The 25,114-nt window shown below is 43.7% G+C and overlaps 3 protein-coding genes across 3 annotated transcripts; 1 reads left to right on the forward strand and 2 right to left on the reverse strand.

Annotated features, from left to right (window-relative positions):
- Positions 1–12,667: 12,667 nt before the first annotated feature.
- LOC129820375 (uncharacterized) lies at positions 12,668–14,156 on the reverse strand. Its single transcript, XM_055877443.1, has 2 exons — positions 13,352–14,156; positions 12,668–13,153 (listed from the first exon to the last, which is right to left on the reverse strand). The coding sequence occupies exons 1-2, from the start codon at positions 13,646–13,648 to the stop codon at positions 12,767–12,769; spliced, it is 684 nt and encodes a 227-aa protein (XP_055733418.1). The 5' UTR covers positions 13,649–14,156; the 3' UTR covers positions 12,668–12,766.
- Positions 14,157–15,462: 1,306 nt separating this feature from the next.
- On the forward strand, positions 15,463–17,311 carry LOC129819919 (interleukin-6-like). The gene is made up of 5 exons (XM_055876615.1): positions 15,463–15,478; positions 15,584–15,780; positions 15,921–16,037; positions 16,292–16,435; positions 16,880–17,311. The coding sequence occupies exons 1-5, from the start codon at positions 15,463–15,465 to the stop codon at positions 17,069–17,071; spliced, it is 666 nt and encodes a 221-aa protein (XP_055732590.1). The 3' UTR covers positions 17,072–17,311.
- A 2,443-nt stretch (positions 17,312–19,754) lies between these two features.
- On the reverse strand, positions 19,755–25,010 carry LOC129819920 (mitochondrial import receptor subunit TOM7 homolog). The gene is made up of 3 exons (XM_055876616.1): positions 24,838–25,010; positions 21,794–21,842; positions 19,755–20,718 (listed from the first exon to the last, which is right to left on the reverse strand). Exons 1-3 carry the CDS (start codon positions 24,938–24,940, stop codon positions 20,703–20,705), a joined length of 168 nt encoding a protein of 55 aa, XP_055732591.1. The 5' UTR covers positions 24,941–25,010; the 3' UTR covers positions 19,755–20,702.
- Between the last annotated feature and the right edge of the window lie 104 nt (positions 25,011–25,114).

Genomic DNA, 25,114 nt, shown 5'->3' on the forward strand with positions numbered 1-25,114 from the left:
TACTACTAATACTGTATTACTACTAGTCTACCACTAACTACTCTTACTCCTAATCTACTACTAACTAGTCCTAGTCTACCAATAACAACTCCTAGTAGGGACTATGGGAAATGCCTAGTGCATAGGGGCTGTTTCTGGATAAGGGCCTACATCTCCCCTCTGTAGACACAGTCAGTGTTCAACTACTTAGCACAGAACCTCTGAGTTTAGTTTTTATACAGAGTCATGAATTGGAAGAGCAATACAATGGGGGGCAGAGAGGGGGAAAAACATATTCTGAGAAAGAGATACTGTATAAATCAAAGAGGATTTCATTAAGTGATTACGCAAGCTTCTTGACACAAGCCTAGTAGTTCTGTGGAATCGGAGCCCGTCACAGACTGCCAGAGCTTTCCGAGAATACATAAATAGAGAAAAAAACTGAGAATAGAGAGTTTGTAAGAGCATGAGAAGACAGGAAAGAATATAGATAAGGAAAGTGCAACTGGCTGACGAAGTTTAGCAGAATGTGCAGTTATAAATACAATACCAACTTATGTGATGACTTATATCCCCTTCCATTACATACATACTTTGCTCTAGCAAAATTAGGGCCTTAATTGTTCAGCTCTTCAGCAGAAGTGTCTGCATTCTGGGAGGGGGGAGACATGTGTTTCACTTTGACTCAGGGTCTCAGCCCCACAAGTAGACACTAACACTACAATTTAATAAAAACAAAACTAACCACAGGAATGGTTTAATAACATAACAAACCTGAACTAATAGTGTTACATTAGTGTGGATATGAATGTGTCCTCGTAATAGGTTTGGTGTTAATTACATTTAAATTCCAGTCAGTTTGGTTTACTTTCTGAATTGACTGGAACTGTGAAATCTAACCAGGGCAGATCCTTAAAGTGAATTGTTGCTTTGAGAATGAATCTTGAACCCGCAACCCAGCCGATTCCCAGGAAAGAATTCAAACATTTCGCCTGACAAAGTCTCAACCTGAGAGAGAAGACGTCAGGGAAGTCCAATCGCCCCCTCAAACACTGACAAATTAACATCATAGACACTGGACCTCAGACTTTCAATTGCCATGTGCAAGGACATTTCCTATAGGACATCATCTTTAGAACAACCAGTGTGTGTGTGTGAGTCAAAAGCAGAATACTAGAATCACACAGCAAGCCACCACAGATGCAGGCCAAAGAACAATCAAAGGTTCAATATAAATTCAGCTTTTAAAACTATAGGCCAAATACAAGCAAAGTGGCAAACTAACACAGCAGTTGATTCACTCACGGAGCGGTGACCAATGTTCGTTCCGCTCTACCTGAGCAGAGTTCATTAGGCTCTATTCTACCTGCTCTGAGCCTGCCTGCTGTTCTGTACCTTGTCACACCACCCTGGATTACTGACCTCTGCCTGCATGCTGTTCTGTACCTTTCGGACTCTGCTCTGGATTACTGACCTCTGCTTGCCCTTGACCTGTTGTTTGCCTGCCACCCTGTTTTTGCAATAAACCTTTGTTACTTTGAAATAGTCTGCATCTGGGTCTTCTCCTGAGCCTTGACAGTACGAACTGGCCATGACGGACACAGCAGACTCGGACCAGCTCCGCAATGCCGTGTGAGCGGACCAAGTACTTTGAGGTTGCTCTAAAGCGAAAAGGTGGAATAAACGAGTCGGGAGCAGGTTTTCTTACATTGAACAAAGTTCTCTATTGAGGTATTTCTTTCTTCTCAAACAATCAAGGATGATCTCACAAGGAAAACACAAATCTTCTTTACAGGAACAAGGAACACAAGGTAAGTAACTTTTAACTATAACATAAATGACGGGTGTGTCACCGCCTTAAATATCCGTTTGTGGAGAGCTCCCTTTGGGTGGTGGTGCGGATCCGTGGTTGCCATTCCCAAGAGTTAGTTTGTCCTCTCCTCCCTTCCATCTGGTAAGTCCTCTCCTTTGGAGAAGCAATCATTGTTTTTTTTCTCCCTTCTCCCCCACTGCCGGTTCCCTCCTCTCTTTTCTAGGCGGAAGAGAATAGGTAATTAGTACCGTCAGCTGTGCTTAATTGCCTCTGATCACCTTGACTCATATGCCGGGCTGGGCTACTATCCGTGGGACCAGGTGGTCCTTCCACAGCCGTCTCCTCACAAGGAGCCATCATTCTCCATTGTCCGGGAGAGAGGCTGCCCGGAAGTTACACCAGCTTCGGTAAGACTCTCACAGTGTGGCAGACTATGCAGTGGATTTCCGCCCGTTGGCAGCTCAGGGTGCCTGAACCCGGAATCGCTGTTCGACACGTTCCTGCACGGATTATCGGAGGAAGTGAAGGACGAGCTAGCAGCCCAGGAACTACAGAAGAATCTTGACTCGCTCATTGCCTTGACCATCTGGATCGATGGGCGGCTACGGCAACGTAGGAAGGTGAGGAGGTCCAATTCCACTCACCCGCCCAAGGATTCCACCTCGCCTCCAAGGCATCCCGGAAGTCCCTGATGTCTCCGTGACCAAGAGGACCCGAGGCTACCCGAGTTTCCCCAAGAGTCTCCGAAGTCTGCCAGTTCTCCTCTTCCCGAGCCGATGCAACTAGGCAGAGCTAGGCTGTCCCCAGCCGAACGTCTACACCGGATTCACACAAAGAGTTGCCTGTGTTGCGGGACTACGGGTCATTTTGTGTCCTCCTGTCCACTAAAGACCAGGCTCACTGCTAGGGGCGAGTACTCTGGTGGGCCATACAGAGAACATTTCCTCTCCCCTTACTCGCACCCCTTTCCATGCCATCCTGCTCGGAGGGAACCAGTCGAAATTCTCCGGGTACTCATCAACTCTAGGGCCAATGAGAGTTTTTTGGACTCTACCCTGGCGTCCGAGCTGGGCATCCCCACTCAGCCCCTCTCCATTCCCATGGACGTTAGAGCGCTGGACAGATGCTCTATAGGCCGGGTCACCCACAATACCACTCCCATCAACCTACGAGTGTCAGGGAACCACAGCGAGGCAATCAAATTTATGCTAATTAAGTCTCCTCAGGTTGCCATGGTTTTTGGATTCTCTTGGCTCCTGCGACACAATCCCCTCAGATTGGACTGCTGGTGCTATCATGGATTGGAGCCCGTTTTGCCACACCCATTGTCTGAAGTCAGCACAGCTGACGTCTTCCTGTGGCCTCGGAAGTTTCCCCGGACCTCGTCGCCATTCCCGCGGAGTACCAGGACCTCCGGGAGGTGTTCAGTGAGGCCCGGGCCACTTCAATCCCTCTGCGCTGATCCTATGACTGCGTGATTAACCTTCTCCCAGGCACCACACCGCCCCCGGGGACGACTGTACTCTCTGTCGGGTCCGGAGACCAAGGCTACGGAGGCCTACATCGAGGACTCCCTAGCTGCAGGGTGTATCCGTCCTTCTGCCTCCCCCGCCGGCGCAGGGTTCTTCTTTGTGGAGAAGATGGACAAAATCCTGCGCCCGTGCATCGACTACCGGGGCCTCAATGACATCATCGATTCGGCCTTCGAGCCGCTCCAGGGGGCCACCGTTTTCTCCAAGTTGGACCTGCGGAACACCTACCACCTGGTGCGGATATGGGAAGGGGACGAGTGGAAGACTGCCTTCAACATGGCCAGTGGTCACTACGAATACTTGGCCATGCCACTTGGCATTACCAACGCCCAAGCTGTGTTCCAGGCCCTGGTTAATGACGTTCTCCGCAACATGTTGAACCGGTTTGTCTTCATGTACCTCGACGACATCCTCATTTTCTCCCACTCAGCCCAAGAACACGTGCTTCACGTCCTCCAGCGCCTCCTGGAGAACCAGCTTTTTGTGAAAGCGAAGAAATGCGAATTCCATCCCCTTCCTTGGTTACATCATTGCTGCAGGGAATGTACAGATGGATCCCAGGATGGTGAGAGCGGCCCCAGCCTACGTCGAGAGTGCAGCTGCAACGCTTCCTGGGATTAGTCAACTTTAATTACCTCTTTATCCGGGGTTAGAGCACCCTGGCTTCCTCCCTGTCTACTCTCACCTCTCCCAAGGTTCCGTTCACGTGGTCCCCTGCTGCTGACTGGGCGTTCCGGGACCTCAAGCACCGCTTCACCACTGCTCCCATATTGGTTCATCCTGACCCGTCCCGTCAATTCGTGGTGGAGGTCGATGCTTCGGATGTCGGAGTGGGGGTTGTCCTATCCCAGCGTTCTGCCCTGGACCTCAAGTTACATCCCTGTGCCTTCTTCTCCCATTGCCTCAACACCACAGAGAGGAATTACGATGTGGGAAATCGTGAGCTTCTCGCGGTGAAGATGGCGTTGGAGGAGTGGAGACACTGGTTGGAGGGGGCGGAACATCCATTCATTGTGTGGACGGATCACAACAACCTGAAATATCTTCGCACCGCCAAGCGTCTCAATTCCAGGCAAGCTAGGTGGGCCCTGCTTTTCACCCAGTTTAACTTCTTATGGCTGCAGGGGCAGTATTGAGTAGCTTGGATGAAAAGGTGCCCAGAGTAAACTGCCTGCTCCTCAGTCCCAGTTGCAAATATATGCATATTATTATTAGTATTGGGTAGAAAACACTCTGAAGTTTCTAAAACTGTTTGAATGATGTCTGTGATTATAACATAACTCATATGGCGGGCAAAAACCTGAGAAAAAAATCCATCCAGGAAGTGGGAAATCTGAGGTTTGTAGGTTTTCAACTCATTGCCTATCGAATACACGGTGGGATATGGGTCCGTTTGCACTTCCTACGGCTTCCACTAGATGTCAACAGTCTTTAGAACCTTGTCTGATGCTTCTACTGTGAAGTGGGGCCGAAGGAGAGGGGATTAAGTAAGGTCTATCATGAGCTGAACATGCGCTGACCATGTGCGTTCATGTGAGAGCGAGCTCTGTTCTATCGCATTTCTGAAGACAAAGGAATTCTCCGGTTGGAACATTATTGAAGATTTATGTTAAAAATCTCCTAAAGATTGATTCAATACATTGTTTGACATGTTTCTACTGACTGTTATGGAACTTTTTGACATTTCATCTGCTTTTAGTGAACGCGCTTCGTGACTTTGGATTTGTTTACCAAACGCGCTAACAAAACTGGCTATTTGGACATAAATGATGGACATTACCGAACAAAACAAACATTTCTTGTGGAAGTGGGAGTCCTGGGAGTGCATTCCGACGAAGATCAGCAAAGGTAAGTGAAGATTTATAATGCTATTTATGACTTTTGTTGACTCCACAATTTAGCGGGTAACTGTATGGCTTGCTTTTGTGGCTGAACGCTGTTCTCAGATGATTGACTATTGTGCTTTTACCGTAAAGCTTTTTTGAAATCTGACATAGCGGTTGCATTAAGAACAAGCTTATCTTTAATTCTATGTAAAACATGTATCTTTCATCAAAGTTTATGATGAGTATTTCTGTTATTTGATGTGGCTATCTGCAAATTCTCCGGATATTCTGGAGGCATTTCTGAACATGGCGCCAAAGTCAACTGAGGTTTTTGGATATAAATATGAACTTTATCGAACAAAACATATATGTATTGTGTAACATGAAGTCCTATGAGTGTCATCTGATGAAGATCATCAAAGGTTAGTGATTAATTGTATCTCTATTTCTGCTTTTTGTGACTCCTGTCTTTGGCTGGAAAAATGGTTGTGTTTTTCTGTGATTTGGTGGTGGCCTAACATAATCGTTTGTGGTGATTTTGCTGTAAAGCGTTTTTGAAATCAGACACTGTGGTAGGATTAACAAGAAGTGTATCTTTAAAATAGTGTGAAATACTTGTATGCTTGAGGAATTTTAATTATGAGATTTCTGTTGTTTGAATTTGGCGCCCTGCACTTTCACTGGCTGTTGTCATATCGATCCCGTTAACGGGATTGCAGCCCTAAGAAATTCTCCCTCTCCTACTGACTGGGATCCAAGAATATCAAGCCGGATGCGCTGTCATGCCGCTATAGCCCCACTGCTACACCCTCGGACCATCCTGCCCACCTCGTGCCTGGCAACGACCCTCAGCTGGGGAATAAGGAAGCAGGTCTGTGAGGCACAGCCTTCCCAGCAAAACCCCGGGGGGAGCCCAGATAAATGGATGTTTGTTTCTGACGCTGTCCCCCCCTCGGTCCTGGAGTGGGCCCACTCCTCCAGGCTTACCTTCCACCCGGGCTCCCGTTGGACCCTGGCCTTTGTGCGGCAACGCTTTTGGTGGCCTACCATGGAACTCTCCGAGTTCGTCGCCGCCTGCACGATCTGTGCACAAAACAAGACTCCTCGGCAAGCTCCGGCTGGTCTCCTTCAACCACTGCCTGTCCCTCACAGTCCCAAAGCCGCCGGTTTTCCAAAGCCGCCCATTTCTTCCTTTCCCCAAGTTACCCTCTGCCAAAGGGACAGACCAGCTCATGTTGCAGCACATCTTCCGGATCCATGGTCTCACGGTGGCCATGGTTTCCGACCGGGGTCCTCAGTTCTCGTCCCTGTTCTGGAAGGCGTTCTGCACACTCATTGGGTTGTCGACCAGCCTGTCCACCGGGTTCCAACGGCCAGTTGGAGCGAGACAATCAAGACCTGGAGACGACTCTTCACTGCCTTGTCTCCGGCAACCCCACCACCTGTAGCCAGCAACTCATGTGGGTTGAATACGCCCGCAACACCCTCCCCTGCTCTACCACCGGGCTCTCGCCTTTTGAGCATTCCCTGGGTTATCAGCCCCCGCTCTTCCCAGAGCAAGAGGAAGACGTTGGTATACCCTCCGCCCAGATGTTTGTCCACCGCTGTCACCATACCTGGAAGAGAGCCCGGTCGGCTCTTCTCAAGACTACCTCCGGGTATCGGCAACAAGCGGACTGCCATTCGACCCTGGCTTTGTATTTGGCTGTCCACTCGAGATCTGCCCCTCTGGGTGGAGTCCCGCAAACTTTCCCCCTGTTTTATCAGCCCTTTCCCCATCTCCAAGATCATTAGCCCCTCTGCTGTTCATCTTCTGTTGCCCCGTACCCTCCGTATACATCCCACTTCTAGGATTATACATCCCATGTATAGGCATAAACCTATGTCCCACAGCCCTTTGTTTCCAGGCCCACCCCTCTTCCCCGTCTCATCAAGGCGCCTCCTGAATGTTCGACCGCGGAGCAGGGGATTCCAGTACCTGGTTGACTGGGAGGGTTATGGCCTGGAAGAGAGGTGCTGGGTCCCCGCTAGGGACATCCTGGACCCAGGCCTCATCGCTGAGTTCCAACGCCGGTACCCCTGGCAACCAGGTATGCACCCAGGTAGGATGACAGGTGTCGAGCGGTGCCTGGTTTCTTCCAGACATGATGCTTGGCATTCAGGCCAAAGAGTTCAACCTTGGTTTCATCAGACCAAAGAATCTTGTTTCTCATGGTCTGAGAGTCCTTTAAGTGCCTTTTGGCAAACTCCAAGCGGTCTGCCATGTGCCTTTTACTGAGGAGTGGCTTCTGTCTGGCCACTCTATCATAAAGACCTGATTGGTGGAGTGCTCCAGAGATGGTTGTCCTTCTGGAAGGTTCTCCCATCTCTACAGAGGAACTCTGGAGCTCTGTCAGAGTGACCATCGGGTTCTTGGTCACCTCCCTGACCAAGGCCCTTCTCCCCCGATTGATCAGTTTGGTCAGGCTGCCAGCTGTAGGAAGAGTCTTGGTGGTTCCAAACTTCTACCATTTAAGAATGATGTAGGCACTGTTTTCTTGGGGACCTTCAATGCTGCAGACATTTTTTGGTACCCTTCGCCAGATCTGTGCAACGAGACATTCCTGTCTCGGAGCTCTACAGACAATTCTTGGTTTTTGCTCTGACATGCATTGTCAACGGTTGGACGTTATAAAGACAGGTGTGTGCCTTTCCAAATCATCTCCAATCAATTGAATTTACCACAGGTGGACTCCAATCAAGTTGTAGAAACATCTCAAGGATGATCAATGGTAACAGGATGCACCTGAGCTCAATTTCGAGTCTCATAGCAAAGGGTCTGAATACATGTAAATAAGCTATTTCTGTCTAAAAAACTATTTTTGCTTTCTCATTATGAGGTATTGTGTGTACATTGATGAGGATTTGTATTTATTTAATCAATTTTAGAATAAAGCTTTTAACATAACAAAATGTGGAAAAGGTGAAGTGGTCTGAATACTTTCCAAATTCACTGTATTAGCCAACAATTAGAGTGACACTCACACTCTGGAAATAAGTATTTTCCTTTAGTGGTGCTATAGAGAGCGTTGTATGAGTAGTCTTTTATCCACAGCAGGTGACCAGCTGAGAGGGGCAGCAGGAGCAACGAGGTGGACATACACACATACGTCCGTTGAAAGGTCACCGGTCCGAATGGCGTCCTGAAGTTAAGGTCCCAGTTCCTTTTTACTCTAGTTTTGTGGCGTGCTTAGCAATTGGCAATTCATTTTGGGGAGGGAGGAGGTGATAGGGAATTGGCAATAGCTGTCTCAATGTCACTTTAGTCCATGTAAATCTGTGGAATCACAGCACACCATACAAGATGGGCAGGGACTCTGCTGTCCTAGCTTCAGGGAGAAGCTAGGACTTGATATCATAAATAGGCATATCAGACAATAAGACATGCTGATATGTAATATAAAGAGATTGGCAGTCTGGTTAACCTGTCTAGCCCCGGGGTGCCGCTAGCGGCCCACCCCCCCCACCCCCACTGAAAAGGCAGAGCCGCGAAATTCAAAAAAAAAAATATTTTTTAAATATTTAACTTTCACACATTAAAGTCCAATACAGCTAATGAAAGACACAGATCTTGTGAATCCAGCCAACATGTCCGATTTTTAAAATGTTTTACAGGGAAGACACAATATGTAAAGATGTAAATCTATTAGCTAAACACATTAGCATAATCCACCATTTTTTCTTTGTCCACCAACACCAGTAGCTATCACCAATTCGGCTAAACTAAGATATTGATAGCCACCAACCAAGAAAAAACCTCCTCAGATGACAGTCTGATAACATATTTATGGTATAGGATAGGTTTTGTTAGAAAAATGTGCATATTTCAGGTAGATGTCATAGTTTACAATTGCACCCACCGTCACAAATGGACTAGAATAATTACAATGAGCAACGTGTTTACCTAACTACTAATCATCAAACATTTCGTAAAAATACACAGCATACACTAATCGAAAGACACAGATCCTGTGAATACAGACAATATTTCAGATTTTCTAAGTGTCTTACAGCGAAAACACAATAAATCGTTATATTAGCATAGCACATGTGCAAACATTACCCCAGCATTGATTCTAGCCAAAGAGAGCGATAACGTAAACATCGCCAAAATATATTAATTTTTTCACTAACCTTCTCAGAATTCTTCAGATGACACTCCTGTAACATCACAACATACATATACAGTTTGTTCGAAAATGTGCATATTTAGCCACCAAAATCATGGTTAGACAATGAGAAAAGTAGCCCAGCTGGTCAGAAAATGTTGTGCGCCATATTAGACAGTGATCTAGTCGTATACATAAATACTCATAAACGTGACTAAAAAATATAGGGTGGACAGCGATTGATAGACAATTTAATTCTTAATACAATCGCGGAATTACATTTTTTTAATTATCCTTACTTTTCAATACAGTTTGCGCCAAGCGAAGCTAAGTAAAAAAAAATGGCGTCCTAAGCCACTAACATTTTTCGACAGAAACACGATTTATCATAATAAATTGTTCCTACTTTGAGCTGTTCTTCCATCAGAATCTTGGTCAAAGAATCCTTTCTTGGGTCTAATCGTCTTTTGGTCGAAAGCTGTCCTCTTGCCATGCAGAAATGCACATTGCGTTCGGCATGAACTGGAACGGTGCCCAGAGATTCACAGTGGCTCAGAAATAAATGTCCCAAAATCGCACTAAACGGATATAAATTGCTATAAAACGCTTTAAATTAACTACCTTATGATGTTTTTAACTCCTATAACAGAGTAAAAATATGACCGGAGAAATATAACTGGCTACACTAATGCTTGGAAAAACAGTAGGTCGGTATCCTCCGCGCGCATGACGCACCAAGAAAAGAGTTCCTACCTACAGGATTTTTTCATTTATAGTGGCTGTGATTGGGCAATCGATACCATTCAAAGCGTCATCACGTAAAGGCATCCAGGGGAAGACGTAAGCAGTGTCCGTATACTCATAGGAATAACAGTGGCCTTAAAACTGACTCCAGAACAGGGGCCAAAATGTGTGAAATCTGACTCCATGTCAGGGAAATTGCTGTAGAATGAGTTCTGTTCCACTTAGAGACAAAATTTCAACGCCTATAGAAACTATAGACTGTTTTCTATCCAATAATAATAATAATAATATGCATATTGTACAATCAAGAATTTTGTAGGAAGCCGTTTCAAAAATTACACGATTTCCATAAATAGTGACAACAGCACCCCCTAGCCTTAAGTAAGAGTCAGTGTCACTTGTGACAAGTGCATGCAAGCTTGAATGTGTGTGTGTGAAGCATCGTCAACAGGAGCAGATGAAGGTGACAGTGTGTTCGTCTGTCACTGCAGATGTCTATCTGTGGTCTGCCAGGGACCACACACACACACAACTGATCTAGATATGACTCAATATGAATTTTTCCTATTCTGCATACATTTGAATTGATTACACATTACTTTGAAAAACTAAGAAATAGACAAATGTGAATGATATGTGTGTGTGAGTTCTTCTCTCCCCTCTGATAAAACATAACAGTCATCATTTTTAACAGTCAAAATGTAAAAAGTGAAGTGTAGTAGTGAAGAAAATGTACTTTGACCAATCATACTTTGGGTCCCCCAAAACTTTATAAGAAAACACTACTTTTGAAATCACTATGGACCATATTTTTAGTATAGCTGTTGTACATGTACAGTATACAGTGTATTCTGACCCCTTGACTTTTTCCACATTTTGTTATGTTACAGTCTTATTCTAAAATGGATTAAATTATATTTTTTCTTCATCAATCGACACACAATACCCCATGATGACAAAGCGAAAACAGGTTTTTAGACACAAAAAACAACATAAAACCTTATTTACATAAGTATTCAGACCCTTCGCTATAAGACTCAAAATTGACCTCAGGTGCATCCTGTTTCCATTGATCATCCTTCAGATGTTTCTACAACTTGATTGGAGTCCACCTGTGGTAAATTCAATTGATTGTACATGATTTGGAACACAATTGACAGTGCATGTCAGAGCAAAAACCAAGCCATTTGGTCAAAGGAATTGTCTGTAGAGCTCCGAGACAGGATTGTGTCGATGCACAGATCCTGCGAAGGGTACCAAAAAATGTCTGCAGCATTGAAGGTCCCCAAGAACACAGTGCCTCCATCATTCTTAAATGGTAGTTCCAAACTTGTTCTAAGACTCTTCCTATAGCTGGCAGCCTGACCAAACTGAGCAATCGAGCACTTGGAGTTTGCCAAAAGGCACCTAAATGACACTCAGACCATGAGAAACAAGATTCTCTGGTCTGATGAAACCAAGATTGAACTATTTGTCCTGAATGCCAAGCGTCATGTCTGGAGTAAACCTGGCCACCATCCCTACGGTGAAGCATGGTGGTGGCAGCATCATGCTATGGGGTTGTTTGTCAGCGGCAGGGACTGGGAGACTAGTCAGGGTCGAGGGAAAGATGAATGGAGCAAAGTACAGAGAGATCCTTGATGAAAATCTGCACCAGAGTGCTCAGGACCTCAGACTGGGGCGAAGGTTTACCGTCCAACAGGACAATGACCCTAAGCACACAGCCATGACAACGCAGGAGTGGCTTTGGGACAAGTCTCTGAATGTCCTTGAGTGGCCCAGCCAGAGTCTGGACTTGAACCCTATCGAACATCTCTGGAGAGACCTGAAAATAGCTGTGCAGCGACGCTCCCCATCCAACCTGACAGAGCTTGAGAGGATCTGCAGAGAAGACTGGGAGAAACTCCACAAATACAGGTCTGCCAAGATTGTAGCATCATACCCACGAAGACTCAAGGTTGTAATTGTTGCCAAAATTGCTTCAACAAAGTACTGAGTAAAGGGTCTGAATTAATGGTACAACGGATCACAAAACTCACGGTGCGGATCTGTCACGTTGACCTTTATTTTCTTTGTTTTGTCTTTATTTAGTATGGTCAGGGCGTGAGTTGGGGTGGGCAGTCTATGTTTGTATTTCTATGTTTTCCTATTTCTGTGTTTGACCTGATATGGTTCTCAATCAGAGGCAGGTGTTTTGTGTTGTCTCTGATTCAGAACCATATTTAGGTAGCCTGTTTTGTGTTGGGTTTTGTGGGTGGTTGTTTTCAGTCTTTGTGTGTCTGCACCAGATAGAACTGTTTCGGTTGTCACTTTTGTTGTTCTGTATTTTGAGTGTTCACCCTTATTAAAGTAAGATGAACAATTACCACGCTGCGCATTGGTCCTCCGATCCTTCTAACTTATCCTCCTCAGACAAGGAAGACGACAGCCGTTACAGGATCGCGGTTTTGAGTCACGGATCGGATCGGTTTTTCGGGATCAGCAACAAAAAAGGGGAGACAACTATAACTTTGCTTTCCATTTATTACTTAAAGAACACTTGAAGCAAGGAACGTTTCAATGTTTAAATAAAATATTAAAATAAAATATTCAATACTCAATTGTTCAATTAAAGTGCAATATGAGGCATGATAACTTCTTCATTTAAACAATAGTGAATGAAAAACTAGCCTGTGTCCACGTCATCAAAAAAAAGTAAAGACAGAAAGCAAAGCCGACCTGAGTTTATAACTTCAAATTATTTTTCACAAAGATGAGAATGTCTACATAGTCTGGGGAGAGGGTAGACCTCTTTGCAGTCACTATGTCCCCTGCCGTGGAGAACACCCTCTCGCTAGGGGCGGAAGTGCCAGGCACAGCCAGGTAGCATCTTACCATCATGGCAATGTGAGGGTATTTACACTCATTGCTTTTCCACCGTGCCAGTGGAGCACCATCCACTGGAATGCTGCTTGCTGCCTTGTAGGATGCCACCTCCTCTTTGATACTGTTGGTAAACGTCTTGCCTGTGTCCTTGCTCATAAAGGTTTCCCCGAAAAACTCCTTCATGGTCAAATTATTTTGTGGAGGAGATGCCTCTGAGTCTGCTCCTGTCGGCTCTGTGGCTTGACCCTGCAGAAAAAATGACTTGATCTATTAAAATAATGATTTATTTTAATATTTCATAGAACTATAATTGTGGAAATAACTTTTAATAAGCCATTGTAATTCCAAATAAAAAATGTATGTTTCTAATATCAATAGCATTGACTAAGATTAGACTGCAGTATATTTACTATGTAAGTAATTCACTCTTATTTATTGTTTTACCTCTTCAGTGGCCACAATCTCAGTGGTGAGCTCACTGTATGTTTTCCAGCGTAGGGCAGGGTCTAGGTGAGACAGGGACTTGAACCTTGGATCCAGTGCAGTAGATCTATGAAGGTAGTCCTGTACATTAGGGGGTATCTGGGGTTCAGGTCCTCTAATGGCAGTCTTGACATCTCTAGTGATGATGCTGTCTTCCTCACTTGGGGCCATGGATTGTAGAATCCTTGTTTTCAGAGGTAGGATCATAGACACAGACGGTGCAGTTTCAGTGCTCAATTCTGATATTTTCCTGTTCATAAAGATCTGGCACGATCTTCATACTGAAGTGGGTGCGCCAGGGGATTTCCTAGCGTGGCTCAAGCCCTTTCACCGTATTTTAAAAGTGCTGTTTTCCACAACATAATATGGTCTCATGTCTGCAGCGATAAACATCTCAATAGATTTGGTGATGGCTTTAGTCCGGTCTGATTCTGCAGCAAAGGGCTGCTTAAATGTCGAAGTGATAAGTTGTTGTCTCTTGGCTGAGTTGGCTCCCGTCACTGACACACCAGGGTGATGACGCTTTAAATGTGTGGCCATGCTCGATGAATTTCCATGATCATACGGCTTTCTTGCGGCACAATGCCTTCACACCGTGATGATGTTGTCCACCACCCTTCTTCCGTCATCATATTTGACAGGAAAGCAAAAATGCTCCCATACATGAGAGTTCTTCAGCTTCTCCGCTAGTCATGGCTGTCACCGCTCTTTTTCCAAGGCGAGCAACAAGGATTCCTTCAAATTCAACATCCCCCGTTCACGTGAACAGTACACACAACTGCTTTTAAAAAATGACCAAATCAACCTTCAGGTTTCAGAGTAAAACACAGCACGCATCTGTCTTGTCTTTATCTTTTCACTGCAACTCTGCATCGAAATTTGGGGAATTATTATTTTAAAAAGTAACAGCGGCAGTAAAACTGTATTTCACACTATGATGGTTAAACTTTGCAATTGATCTGCGGTTCACATGCGTGCCCGAAACGTGAGGGGTGATCCGTACGGTTCACGGATCAACTACGGTCCGTTGCACCACTAGTCTGAATACTTATGTAAATGTGATATTTCCGTTTTTTCTTTTTAATACATTTGCAAAAATTTCGTAAAACCTGTGTTTACTTTCTCATCATGGGGCATTGTGTGTAGATTGATGGGGACAATTTTTTATTTAATACATTTTAGAATAAGACTGTAACGTAACAAAATGTGGAAAAGGTGAAAGGGTCTGAATACTTTCCAAATGCGCTGTATTAATGTCTTTCGAAAAGAAGGACACTTAAAAGGGGTTTTCTGGGAATTTTCTTAGTGAAGTGAAACTGCCCCATGATGCTCTCAACCACTAGAATTATTGCACCCTGAATTACAGCACAAAATAGCCCTATTAGATTATGAATAATTTGTGGGGCTGGGGTGCAGCCCCATATTACAAGACAAGGGACACACCTTTATTCCTCTCTCCTCACCTCTCCTCTCTTTATCTTGTCTCTTCTTCCCTATCCTCACGTCTCTTCTACCTCTCATTGAGTTGCATAAATATATAGAATACAAGAATGAACTGAACTTAATTCTTGAATTTGATTAAACACATGCATTGAGAGAACTACCCCAACCCTGCATTCTAGATTATTAGGCTTGATTACCTGTCTGAGTGTTCCATGGTGCAGAGTAGAGACCTGGTGACATGCGTAACATTACAGATTATATGATGACAGAGTAATATCTCTCCATTAGAGACTTCCTGTAGTAATATCTTTGTAAGATCTGTCCCAAATGGCACCCTATTCCCTAGTGCACTACTTTTGACCAAAGTCCTAGCCCTGGTCAAAACTAGTGCACTATGTAGGAATAGAGTGTCATTTGGGACGAAAACAATATCTCTGACTGATAATGATGGAGAGATGATAAAAAAGGAGAGGGGAGGGGTGAGGGGAAGGAGATGAGGAAACACTTGCAATGTGTAAGAATATAAATGCTGGCGCATGTAGCATCCGTCAGACAAACAAGTAGCCTACCAACTTCAGCATCACTCAAGAGTCACTGGACACAGCACCGACAAAATAATTACCTGGGACATGACTTCTACACACTGTAAGTCTGACGTCACACTATTCTACCGTTCTACCTGGTCAAATAAACTGGGTTGTGTTTTGTATTTTATCACTCACTCCTTTCTTGCTCTCCTCCTTCATTCAGACCTCTCACTCCTCTCGGTGCTCGTGGTGATGGCTGTTAACGGGAGTCCCGTGCCCAGCGCGCCTAGTTGGACCTCTGGAGAGGAGCTTGCGGTAGAATCGTTCTCCGGTGAACCGGGCGCGCCGCCGATATGGGAGAACGCGATCAAGGTGATCAAGCTGCTCGTTCAGGAAGTGATCAACTTCCGAGACCAACAGGTGAGTTGTTTTACATGTACTTTGTATTATATTGTAAATGGCTCTTCAAACGTTATAATTGAAAACAACAATACTAACATTGAAAATAATAAATTAAACCAATCTGAAAAGTATAACTTTTATTCCTCCTTGTGTTGTAGTTTGTGGAGGAGTTTCAGAAGCCCGTGGAAGAGATGTCATCGTTCATACAGTACCAGGTCCCTTCCATCCCCACACACCTCTCCAAGACCCCCTGCTCCACCTCAAACTACAACAAGGTATAGATAAAGTTGAATGAATGGCTAAGACCGGTGTCTGGAATTAAGTCCAAATCATGAAGCCAATGTATTCCTTTTGTGATCTAAATGAAAAATCCTAGAAATGAAACCTTGAGGCAGAATCATGCAGACATCTTTACTGGCTGACATTTTGAGTCTGGTTTCTCTCCTTGTTCCTTCCTTCTAGATTAATCTAGGGAGTACATTTTTTTTTTGATGAATTGATTGAAAGTATTTGTTTTCCCCTCCTATAGGAGGCATGTCTGCAGAAGATCAGTCATGGTCTGCAGGTGTACCATGTTCTTCTCCAGCACGTTAAGGCTGAATACCCACAATCCACCCTGCTCCCCTCTGTCATGCACCAGACTACTGTCCTGATAGGCCTGTTCAAAGAGAAGGTATGTAATAGTAATGTTATGTTATAATACTACTTAAATACAATCATTATACTACTTAAAGGTGCAATCTGCAGTTGAAACAATAACAAACCTCCTCACCGCCACTGTTTTGCTAAAGAGCTGAGGGATGGGCCTGGAGAAATGTAACTGTCAAATTCACAGACAGCGCTATGGATGCAAGGACTGACCATCCATGATATCAAAATGATTTTTTTAAATTTTAATTACAAACATTGGAGTAAGAAATGACTACATATAATTTATTTATTGGTCCTAAAATGAATGTAGCAACTGCAGATTGCCCCTTTAAATACCCTTTTCTTTAGAAAGTTGACTTTCATTGTGGGCAGATTTTCCCAGACTTGCTTTAGTTCCACCAGATATCTAGGATTTAGCACAATCTTGTGGCACACAGATTACCTAATGTATTGTCTCTTTCTCCAGATGAAGTCTGGTGAGGTAGTAGAGGACCTGTCTGCCAGTGAGAGGGAGCGTGTGCTGGGTGAGGTGTCTACAGGGACAGAGTGGGAGACGAAGACCAGCGTTCACGCCATCCTTAGGGAACTACGTAACTTCCTGGTCGACACCAAGACAGCCCTCCGGCGCATGGGGAAGAGGGGCGAAGGCTGCCAGTAACCATGACATCACTATGGTGGGCAGAGGTGTGTTAGATCAGGCTTGGAGTAAAAACCTGCACTGATGTCTTATTCTCTGAATCAGCTGTTTATTTTTATTTTTTGAATGTAATACTTGACTGAACTTCAAAACAAAGTTATTTATATATTTATTCATGTTTTTATGGTTGAGATGAAAAATGTATTGAATTTATTTAATCTGATTAATTTATTTGATCTCGAGCAGCTTTGTGCCTCTTGTACCCAACTTTTGAGAAACTTGTTATAAAAAAACATATTTATATATTTTTATAGCAAATAGTGTTATTTATTTTCACACAAATGGACTCAATGTATTTTTCTAATGACATGTTGATGGATTTCAAGCACAGACTTAAATGTATCTCTAAGTGCCTTTACAATACATTAGTGACTACATTGATTGTGACTACTACTAGTTTGATCGTTGTAGCCTTCAATTGTCCAATTAACCAACCATATTAGCAAACTTATTTAATTTCAAACTTCACATTTCTCTAGTATAGGCTACTTATCGTAATTAACGATATCAGCAAAATGCCTGCGATAAGTGATCAGTATGGTCGGTGTCGATAATTGTCAGTTCATCGTCCCAGCTCTAACTGTGACAAATGTTTTGGATATACAGAGGAATAATAAATGGTATCTGAGAGAATAGAGAAATGTGTTGCTCCTATGTTGTTCACCACACATTGTTTCAACAAGATGGTTATTCTCACATGTGGTCATCACAACGAAACATTTCAATTTCCACTTATCGGTAGGTGTCATTTGGTCAGCAAGACGCATACATTAATTCAGGCGACAAGAGTGTGTTGACTCAATGACATGGTATTTTTTAACAGATGCCTTTTTCCATTCATCAAACGGCATGAGTGCATGGAATTATTTGAGTGGACGAACATGCGAAGGTAGTCTATTTTAAGATATTTGTTTGACAGTAGCTAGGTTTCCATCCAACTGGAGAGATTTCATTTTCCCACCAGTGGTGTTTTTCACTTAAGTTCTCATATACTGAATAAAAATCTAAAGTTCAATGTGTTCGCATTTTCAACTCTACCGATAGTTTTGTCACAAAAACTGTTGCGTTAAATAGCAAATGTGCCTACTCTGGCCTTGACATCTGCGCTCTAGCCAAATGCTCGCAGATATAAGCTAGTCTACATGTTGAGAAATGTATTAAATTAATTAAGGGGAAAAATTATCTACACACAATACCCCATAATGACAGGAAATACATGTTTAGATTTTTTCTAAATATTTGTATTTATTTATGAAGTATATCAAATTTACAGAAGTATTCAGGCCCTTTACTCAGTACTTTGTTGAAGCACATTTGGCAGCGATTACACCCTTGAGACTTCTTGGGTATGACACTACAAGCTTGGCACACCTGTATCTTGGGAGTTTCTCCCATTCTTCTCGGCAGATCCTCTCAGGCTCTGTCAGGTTGGATGGGGAGCGACACTGCACAGCTATTTTCAGGTCTCTCCAGAGATGTTAGATTGGGTTCAAGTCCGGGCTCTGGCTGAGCCCCTCAAGGACATTCAGAGACTTCTTCCGAAGCCACTCCTGCGTTGTCTTGGCTGTGTGCTTAGGGTCGTTGTCCTGTTGGAAGGTGAACCTTCGCCCCAGTCTGAGGTCCTGAGTGCTCTGGAGCAGGTTTTCATTAAGGATATCTTTGTACTTTGTTCCGTTCATCTTTCCCTCAATCCTGTCTAGTCTCCCAGTCCCTGAAAAACATCCCCACAGCATGATGCTGCCACCACGCATCACCATGGGGATGGTGCCAGGTTTCCTCCAGAGGTGACGGTTGGCATTCAGGCCAAAAAGTTCAATCTTTGTTTCATCAGACCAGAGAATCTTGTTTCTCATGGTCAGAGTCCTTTAGGTGCCTTTTGGCTAACTCCCAGCAGACTGTCATGTGACTTTTACTGAGGAATGGCTTCCATCTGACCACTCTACCATAAATGCCTGATTGGTGGAGTGCTGCAGAGATGGTTGTCCTTCTGGAAGGTTCTCCCATCTCCACAGAGGAACTCTGGAGCTCTGTCAGTGACCATCGGGTTCTTGGTCACCTCCCCGACCAAGGCCCTGCTCCCCCGATTGCTCAGTTTGGCCGGACGGCCAGGTGTAGGAAGAGTCTTGGTGGTTCCAAACGTCTTCCATTTAAGAATGATGGAAGCCACTGTGTTCTTAAGGACCTTCAATGCTACAATTTTTTTTTTGGTACCCTTCCCCAGATCTGTGCCTCGACACAATCCTTTCTCGGAGCTCTACGGACAATTCCTTCCACCTCATGGTTTTTGCTCTGACATGCACTGTCAACTGTGGGACCTTATATAGACAGGTGTGTGCCTTTCCAAATCATGTCCAATCAATTGAATTTACCACAGGTGTCTCCAATCATGTTGTTGACACATCTCAAGGATGATCAATGGATCAATGGAAACAGGATGTACCTGAGCTCTTACTTCAAGTCTCATGGCTAAGGGTTTGAATACATTTTTTTTTTTATTACATTTGCAAACATTTCTAAAAACCTGTTTTCACTTTGTCATTATGTGGTATTGTGTGTGTAGCTTGATGAGGGAAACAAATGATTTAATCCATTTTAGAATAAGGCTGTAACATAACAAAATTTGAAAAAAGTCAAGGGGTCTGAATATTTTCCAAATGTACTGTAAGTTATTTAATCTGTAGCCTAATAAAAATGCACATTTTCCCAAGTCGTAGTTGGAGGACCACACACCATATCATCCCGTGACTCCAAGTTACTTCGATATGATGGGTTATCATATAAATATTTGCGCATAAAGGTGTTTCCACCACCATTTCTCACATAATTAATTTTACAGACACAAAAAGATCACACTTTGTCTAGCGTATTTTGCTTTGTCGACATTTGGAAAGTTGACCGACAGATGTTGTTTCCACCAGGCCAGTCATGACTTTTTTTACCCGACATGTACTTCACCCCCATAAAAAGGTTGAATGGAAACATGGTTAATAAGATGACAACATCATGACTGGTTGTGTTAATGAGAAATTAAAAAGTTAAGTTTTTTTTTTAACCATTTACTGGATGGCTTTAGACTACTATTAGGCCCATAAAAATGTGTAGGAGGTTCCATGAAAAAAATGTAATGTCACAGTATAATTCGGGAATCAAACTAAACAAACAGTAATCTTCTCTCAAAAGGTGATTTATAGACAAACTCAGGTCCATTTTCAACCAACAGGCAGACATTTTATACAGGATGATTTAAGGTACACAGACAAACACAGATCCATGACCAAATGAAAAGACTAGGTTTTACATGTTTCCAAACTGTCAGGAAACAAAATGAGAGAAAAACAGTCCATCACCAAGCCATAAGGTGCAGTTTCAGAATAAGATGTCCATCACACCATTTGGTGTTTCAGAGTGAGAGGGAATTCAGCGCTTCAGGTCTCCGACCCAAACGTGAAGTGACAAAGAAAGTTCCAACCAGCCTAAAATATATGGGCCATATAGAAATTGGTGAGGGAAAGATGGCATCCACTTCCGTGGTGACAGCTGGGAGTCACATGACCATTGTGGGAGGAGGTGATTGGGTGGGTCAGGGTTGTCCTCAGCCCCACAGCAGACTGGAAGAGAGAAAACAAGGTCAGAGGTTATATTTGTCTTAATGGTATGGCCAGAGATGGTAGAGAAAGCAAGACACCCCACTCCCTCATCTAGGGGGTGCCACAGGGTGAGACATCTCACTGGCAATTTCTTTCTGGCCGGGACAGGTGGGCACAATAAGTAGACCAGAGCCAGCTATTCCCTCTCTTGCGTGAGCATGCCAGATATTATTGAGGAACCATGAGATCACACAGGAAAAGCATGCTCACACATGAGTAGAAACGCCCACTTAGACAGGAACCATGACCATTTCTAACAATGGTAAACGGCCGAGTAAACTATCTTATTAATGTATTGCTACCTATTCCCTATATAAATGCACTACTTTGACCAGAGCCATGACACACTATTCCGTATGTATTTAACTACTTTGACCAGAGCCATGACACACTATTCCGTATGTATTTAACTACTTTGACCAGAGCCATGACACACTATTCCGTATGTATTTAACTACTTTGACCAGAGCCATGACACACTATTCCGTATGTATTTAACTACTTTGACCTGCGTCATGATACCGTATTCAAATCAAACTTTGTCACATGCGCCGAATACAACAAGTGTAGACCTTACCGTGAAATGCTTACTTACAAGCCCTTAACCAACAGTGCAGTTCAAGAAGAGTTAAGAACATATTTACCAAATAAACTAAAGTAAAATAATAACACAAAGTAGAACAATAACGAGGCGAGCATAAAAGGCATCAAGCTCGTCTGGTAGACTTGAGTCACTGAGCAGCTCGCGTCTGGGTTTCCCTTTGTAGTCCGTAATAGTTTTCAAGTCCTGCCACATCCGACGAGTGTCGGAGCCGGTGTAGTAGCATTCAATCTTAATCGTGCATTGACGCTTTGCTTGTTTGATGGTTCGCAACATTATGTACAAAATAAGTTACAAACAATCCCAAAAAACTAACAAAATAGCACAACTGGTTACGGCATGTAAAACGTCAACCAACTTAACATTCCCTATATCAGATGGCCAAACCAAAAACAGACAGACACACACAGAGATGGACCGACAGAGACAGCGCACCTCAGGATGTTGGGCTCCGGCATACCAGGATCCCCCCCTCGTGCGAAACCTGTACATCAAAAACAAAAGAGAGCAGAGATGAAGAGAAGCAAATCATTGTAGAAACATTAATTGCACTCCCGAGCTAAGTTTTTCAAAGCCTGCGTAACGTCTGTTCATATCGGAGCGGTTTTCCAATAAAACAGTCTCCATCATATCCTCTGACTCAAACACACGTGATGTAGTTATCTAGCATCAGTAGCGTGTTCCTGAGAAGAGGTGAACATGCGTGTTGCGTGGCCAGCTCTTGACGTGTCATAACATTCCGAACTGGAGCTTCAGACGGACAGCTTTGGGATTTTCCCACCCACCCCTCTCCCCCTCTCCATCCACCCCAATCTCTCCCTCACATTTCCCCTCTCTCTTATCCCTTTTGGCCAGCAGTTCTCACTGTGGTCCAATAAAGATGTCCGGGAAGGAAACTGAATGTTGGAACTGACTACCCTAATAGCTAAGACATATTGCAAAGTTGAAAGGCTAAAAGCTGTGGGTGTCAATGAATGGTGGCGATTAAACATCTAGAATCTTTGAGAAATTAACTGATTATGACAGCCAATCTTCTGGTCAGAAGCGATAGGATAGCCACCCGCTGCTTCTGACTGTTCAGGGTTGAGAAATTGTAGGCGTTAGAGACTAAACACATCAGGGTTGGGGTCAGCTCAAATTTAAGTCAGTCAATTCAGGAAGTAAACTGAAATTCCAATTCAGAAATGAAAAAAAATGGCTTCTCAATAAACCCGAAATTGAGAAAATATTATTCCAAAGTTTTTTGGTATTTCCATTAGTTCATTTCAAATTCCAATCACTTCCTGCATTGATTGACTTAAATTCAAACTGACCCCAACCCTGGTGTTTAGTCTCCAATACCTACTATTGGACCTGAGAGAAGGGGAGGGGAAAAGAAAATAGCAGCAATGCTCTATGAATGAACTCATCATAAGTCACATTTCTGTTTCTGCAACACTTCATTCACTCATGCCAGAACATTGCATCAACGTCCTCATTCCTGACACATGCAGATATTCTGGGTTTCCCCATCACTTTCTCTGAAGATAGTTAGCGTATGCGTCTGTGTACTGTGTAGCCATGCTAGCTTGTGGCAGACACTCAGGGTTTCCCCCGTGTAATTATCTCCCTCCCAGAGAAGCTGTAACTATTTCCATCCTACCCTGGAGCTAAATGTAACTACTGATCAGGTACCGAAACTGGCAGGGTCCTCCGTGGCCTATCATGGGCTAGCTGTGGTTAGCATTAACATTAGCCCGGCCTGTAGCAGGTTGATGACAATAGCAATCTGCACTGGTCTATGAATACAGGTCATGATGCACGCACACACACACACACACACACACACACACACACACACACAGAGATCCTCAGTTAGCACATAGAGGGACACACACTTGGAAAGTAGGGATGCAGTTAGAGGGAGAGGGGTAGAAAGTGAGAAGGCAGTAGGAGAGGTTGAAGAAGGAAAGAAGTAGAGAGAGGGGTTGATGGACAGAAGGCAGAAAGTCGGGCTCACAGTCTCAAAATCAGTCTCACCCTCGACCCAAGAAGGAATTTCCTATTGGTATAACACAGCGTTTCTCAAACTTGGTCATGGGGACCCCATCGAGTGAACATTTTGTTTTCTCCCCTAGCACTACACCACTGATTCCAATAAGGGTAAACCCATTTGAATTCAATCACTTTTTGAAGGCCTCTTTTGAACTTCACCAAACCTTCCATACCCATTGTAGAAGCGCTCATAAAGTGACTTTTTGGACCTGAATGCCAAAACATTTGAGAGATAAAGGGGCTGAATTTTGCATACCCCACCATACCATAAGAGATCCATGTCTTCATCATTGGAAAAGATAGATGGTTGTCAAAGCACATTTTGTGATATAAAATGGACCTTTTCTCCTTTGACATTCAACATTGATTCATTTAAAATGTCACTGGTGTACCAGCTAAATTGCAGTGGTCTGAAGGTATGTCAATTCTATGAAGTCTATTTCTATGATTGAAATGACACCTACCCTGTATTCAAGAGCATGTGTCTCAACTGGCACAACACAAAAACCTCAGATGATGTGAAATAGGGTCTAAGCAACAACATTTGCTAATATGAAAAAAATCTGAGTTTACACGTTTTTAGATTATTGACGTTAAAAGGTTTAAAAATTACTATAATAAAATAGTTTGACAAAACTAAGCTTTTAAATGATATCAAACGCAACCGTTTATATTTTCCAGTGATGAAGACAGATTTCTCATGGTGGGGTATGCAAAACGGACACCTTTTTGAGCCCCTTTAATCTCCTGAATGTTTTGCCCTTCAAGTCAAACCTCTTCAATGGGCAAACGTATCGAAAGTTGTTTAAATCTAAAGGGATGCTGTCAAAAAGTGATTGAATTCAAATTGATTTACCCATAGTCAACTCATCAAGTTTCGATTATTTTTATCAGCTCTGTAGTGCTAGGGCAAAAGTTTGGGAAACGCTGGGTTTATGGTTAAGACTTTGGTTTCTCCCGTGGGAGACCTCAGATCTCACCCGAGAAACACGCAAAGTCGTACAAACACACCGACCAACAGCAGGAGTCCCAAATGTGTGTTTTGCCTAATTTTAGTTAGCTAGTTTCCCTTGACAGCTGGGGTGTTCCTGCGGTAGCTAATTCAGGAAATGTCTCACTGGCTTCGTTTCCTCACTGACCACTGTGAGCTAGCTGTTATATGACAGTCCCCGTGTCACACTATTGCCACAAATCTCCATACATTTTCGGACGTAGTTTAGCTAACCGAAATTGGGAAAAACATACAACTGATTATGCAATTCCAAATGCATGCAGTGGTCGCGTTACACAAACGAGGTTTCCCTAACTTGAATTTGTTAATCATAAACAAATCTCAACCATGCTACCTATAGCTAGCAACATACCACAACAGTACAAACACTGTCACTTGGACATATCCCCCTACCCGAACTGCTATCATGCTAAGCGACTTGCCATATACTAACCAAGGTAGAGCACCGTGGGGATGAAACCCCAGCGGATGACGAACTGTCCGGCCTGAAACACCGTCTGTAGCCGCTGCTTGGTCTCTTTGCTGAGCTTCGCCATGGTAGCTAGTTGGTTCACTGGTTCTGGTTCTGAAGGACGTGAAAAAGAGGAAGCCTACGCATGGCCGTAAAGCGAGGCAGGTGGTTTAGATTTTTTGCGATAGTTGGTTCAATCAGAAATATGACGAGCGCCACTTTGTGGGCGCAATGGGAAATGTTAATCTGCCCCTACAGT

The sequence above is a fragment of the Salvelinus fontinalis genome, chromosome 22 (assembly GCF_029448725.1).
Source record: "Salvelinus fontinalis isolate EN_2023a chromosome 22, ASM2944872v1, whole genome shotgun sequence".
NCBI classification, from domain to species: domain Eukaryota; kingdom Metazoa; phylum Chordata; class Actinopteri; order Salmoniformes; family Salmonidae; genus Salvelinus; species Salvelinus fontinalis.

Bases quoted from the DNA above. Each gene is read 5' to 3' on its own strand.
- LOC129820375 (XM_055877443.1), bottom strand. From the start codon at position 13,648: ATGAACAGGAAAATATCAGAATTGAGCACTGAAACTGCACCGTCTGTG. The intron at 13,154-13,351 runs GTAAAACAATAA...TTTTTTCTGCAG, and splicing joins AGATTGTGGCCACTGAAGAG to GGTCAAGCCACAGAGCCGAC.
- LOC129819919 (XM_055876615.1), top strand. The intron at 16,038-16,291 runs GTATAGATAAAG...CCCCTCCTATAG, and splicing joins CCACCTCAAACTACAACAAG to GAGGCATGTCTGCAGAAGAT. The intron at 16,436-16,879 runs GTATGTAATAGT...CTCTTTCTCCAG, and splicing joins TAGGCCTGTTCAAAGAGAAG to ATGAAGTCTGGTGAGGTAGT.
- LOC129819920 (XM_055876616.1), bottom strand. From the start codon at position 24,940: ATGGCGAAGCTCAGCAAAGAGACCAAGCAGCGGCTACAGACGGTGTTT. The intron at 21,843-24,837 runs GTTAGTATATGG...TTTGATGTACAG, and splicing joins CCCCACGGTGCTCTACCTTG to GTTTCGCACGAGGGGGGGAT.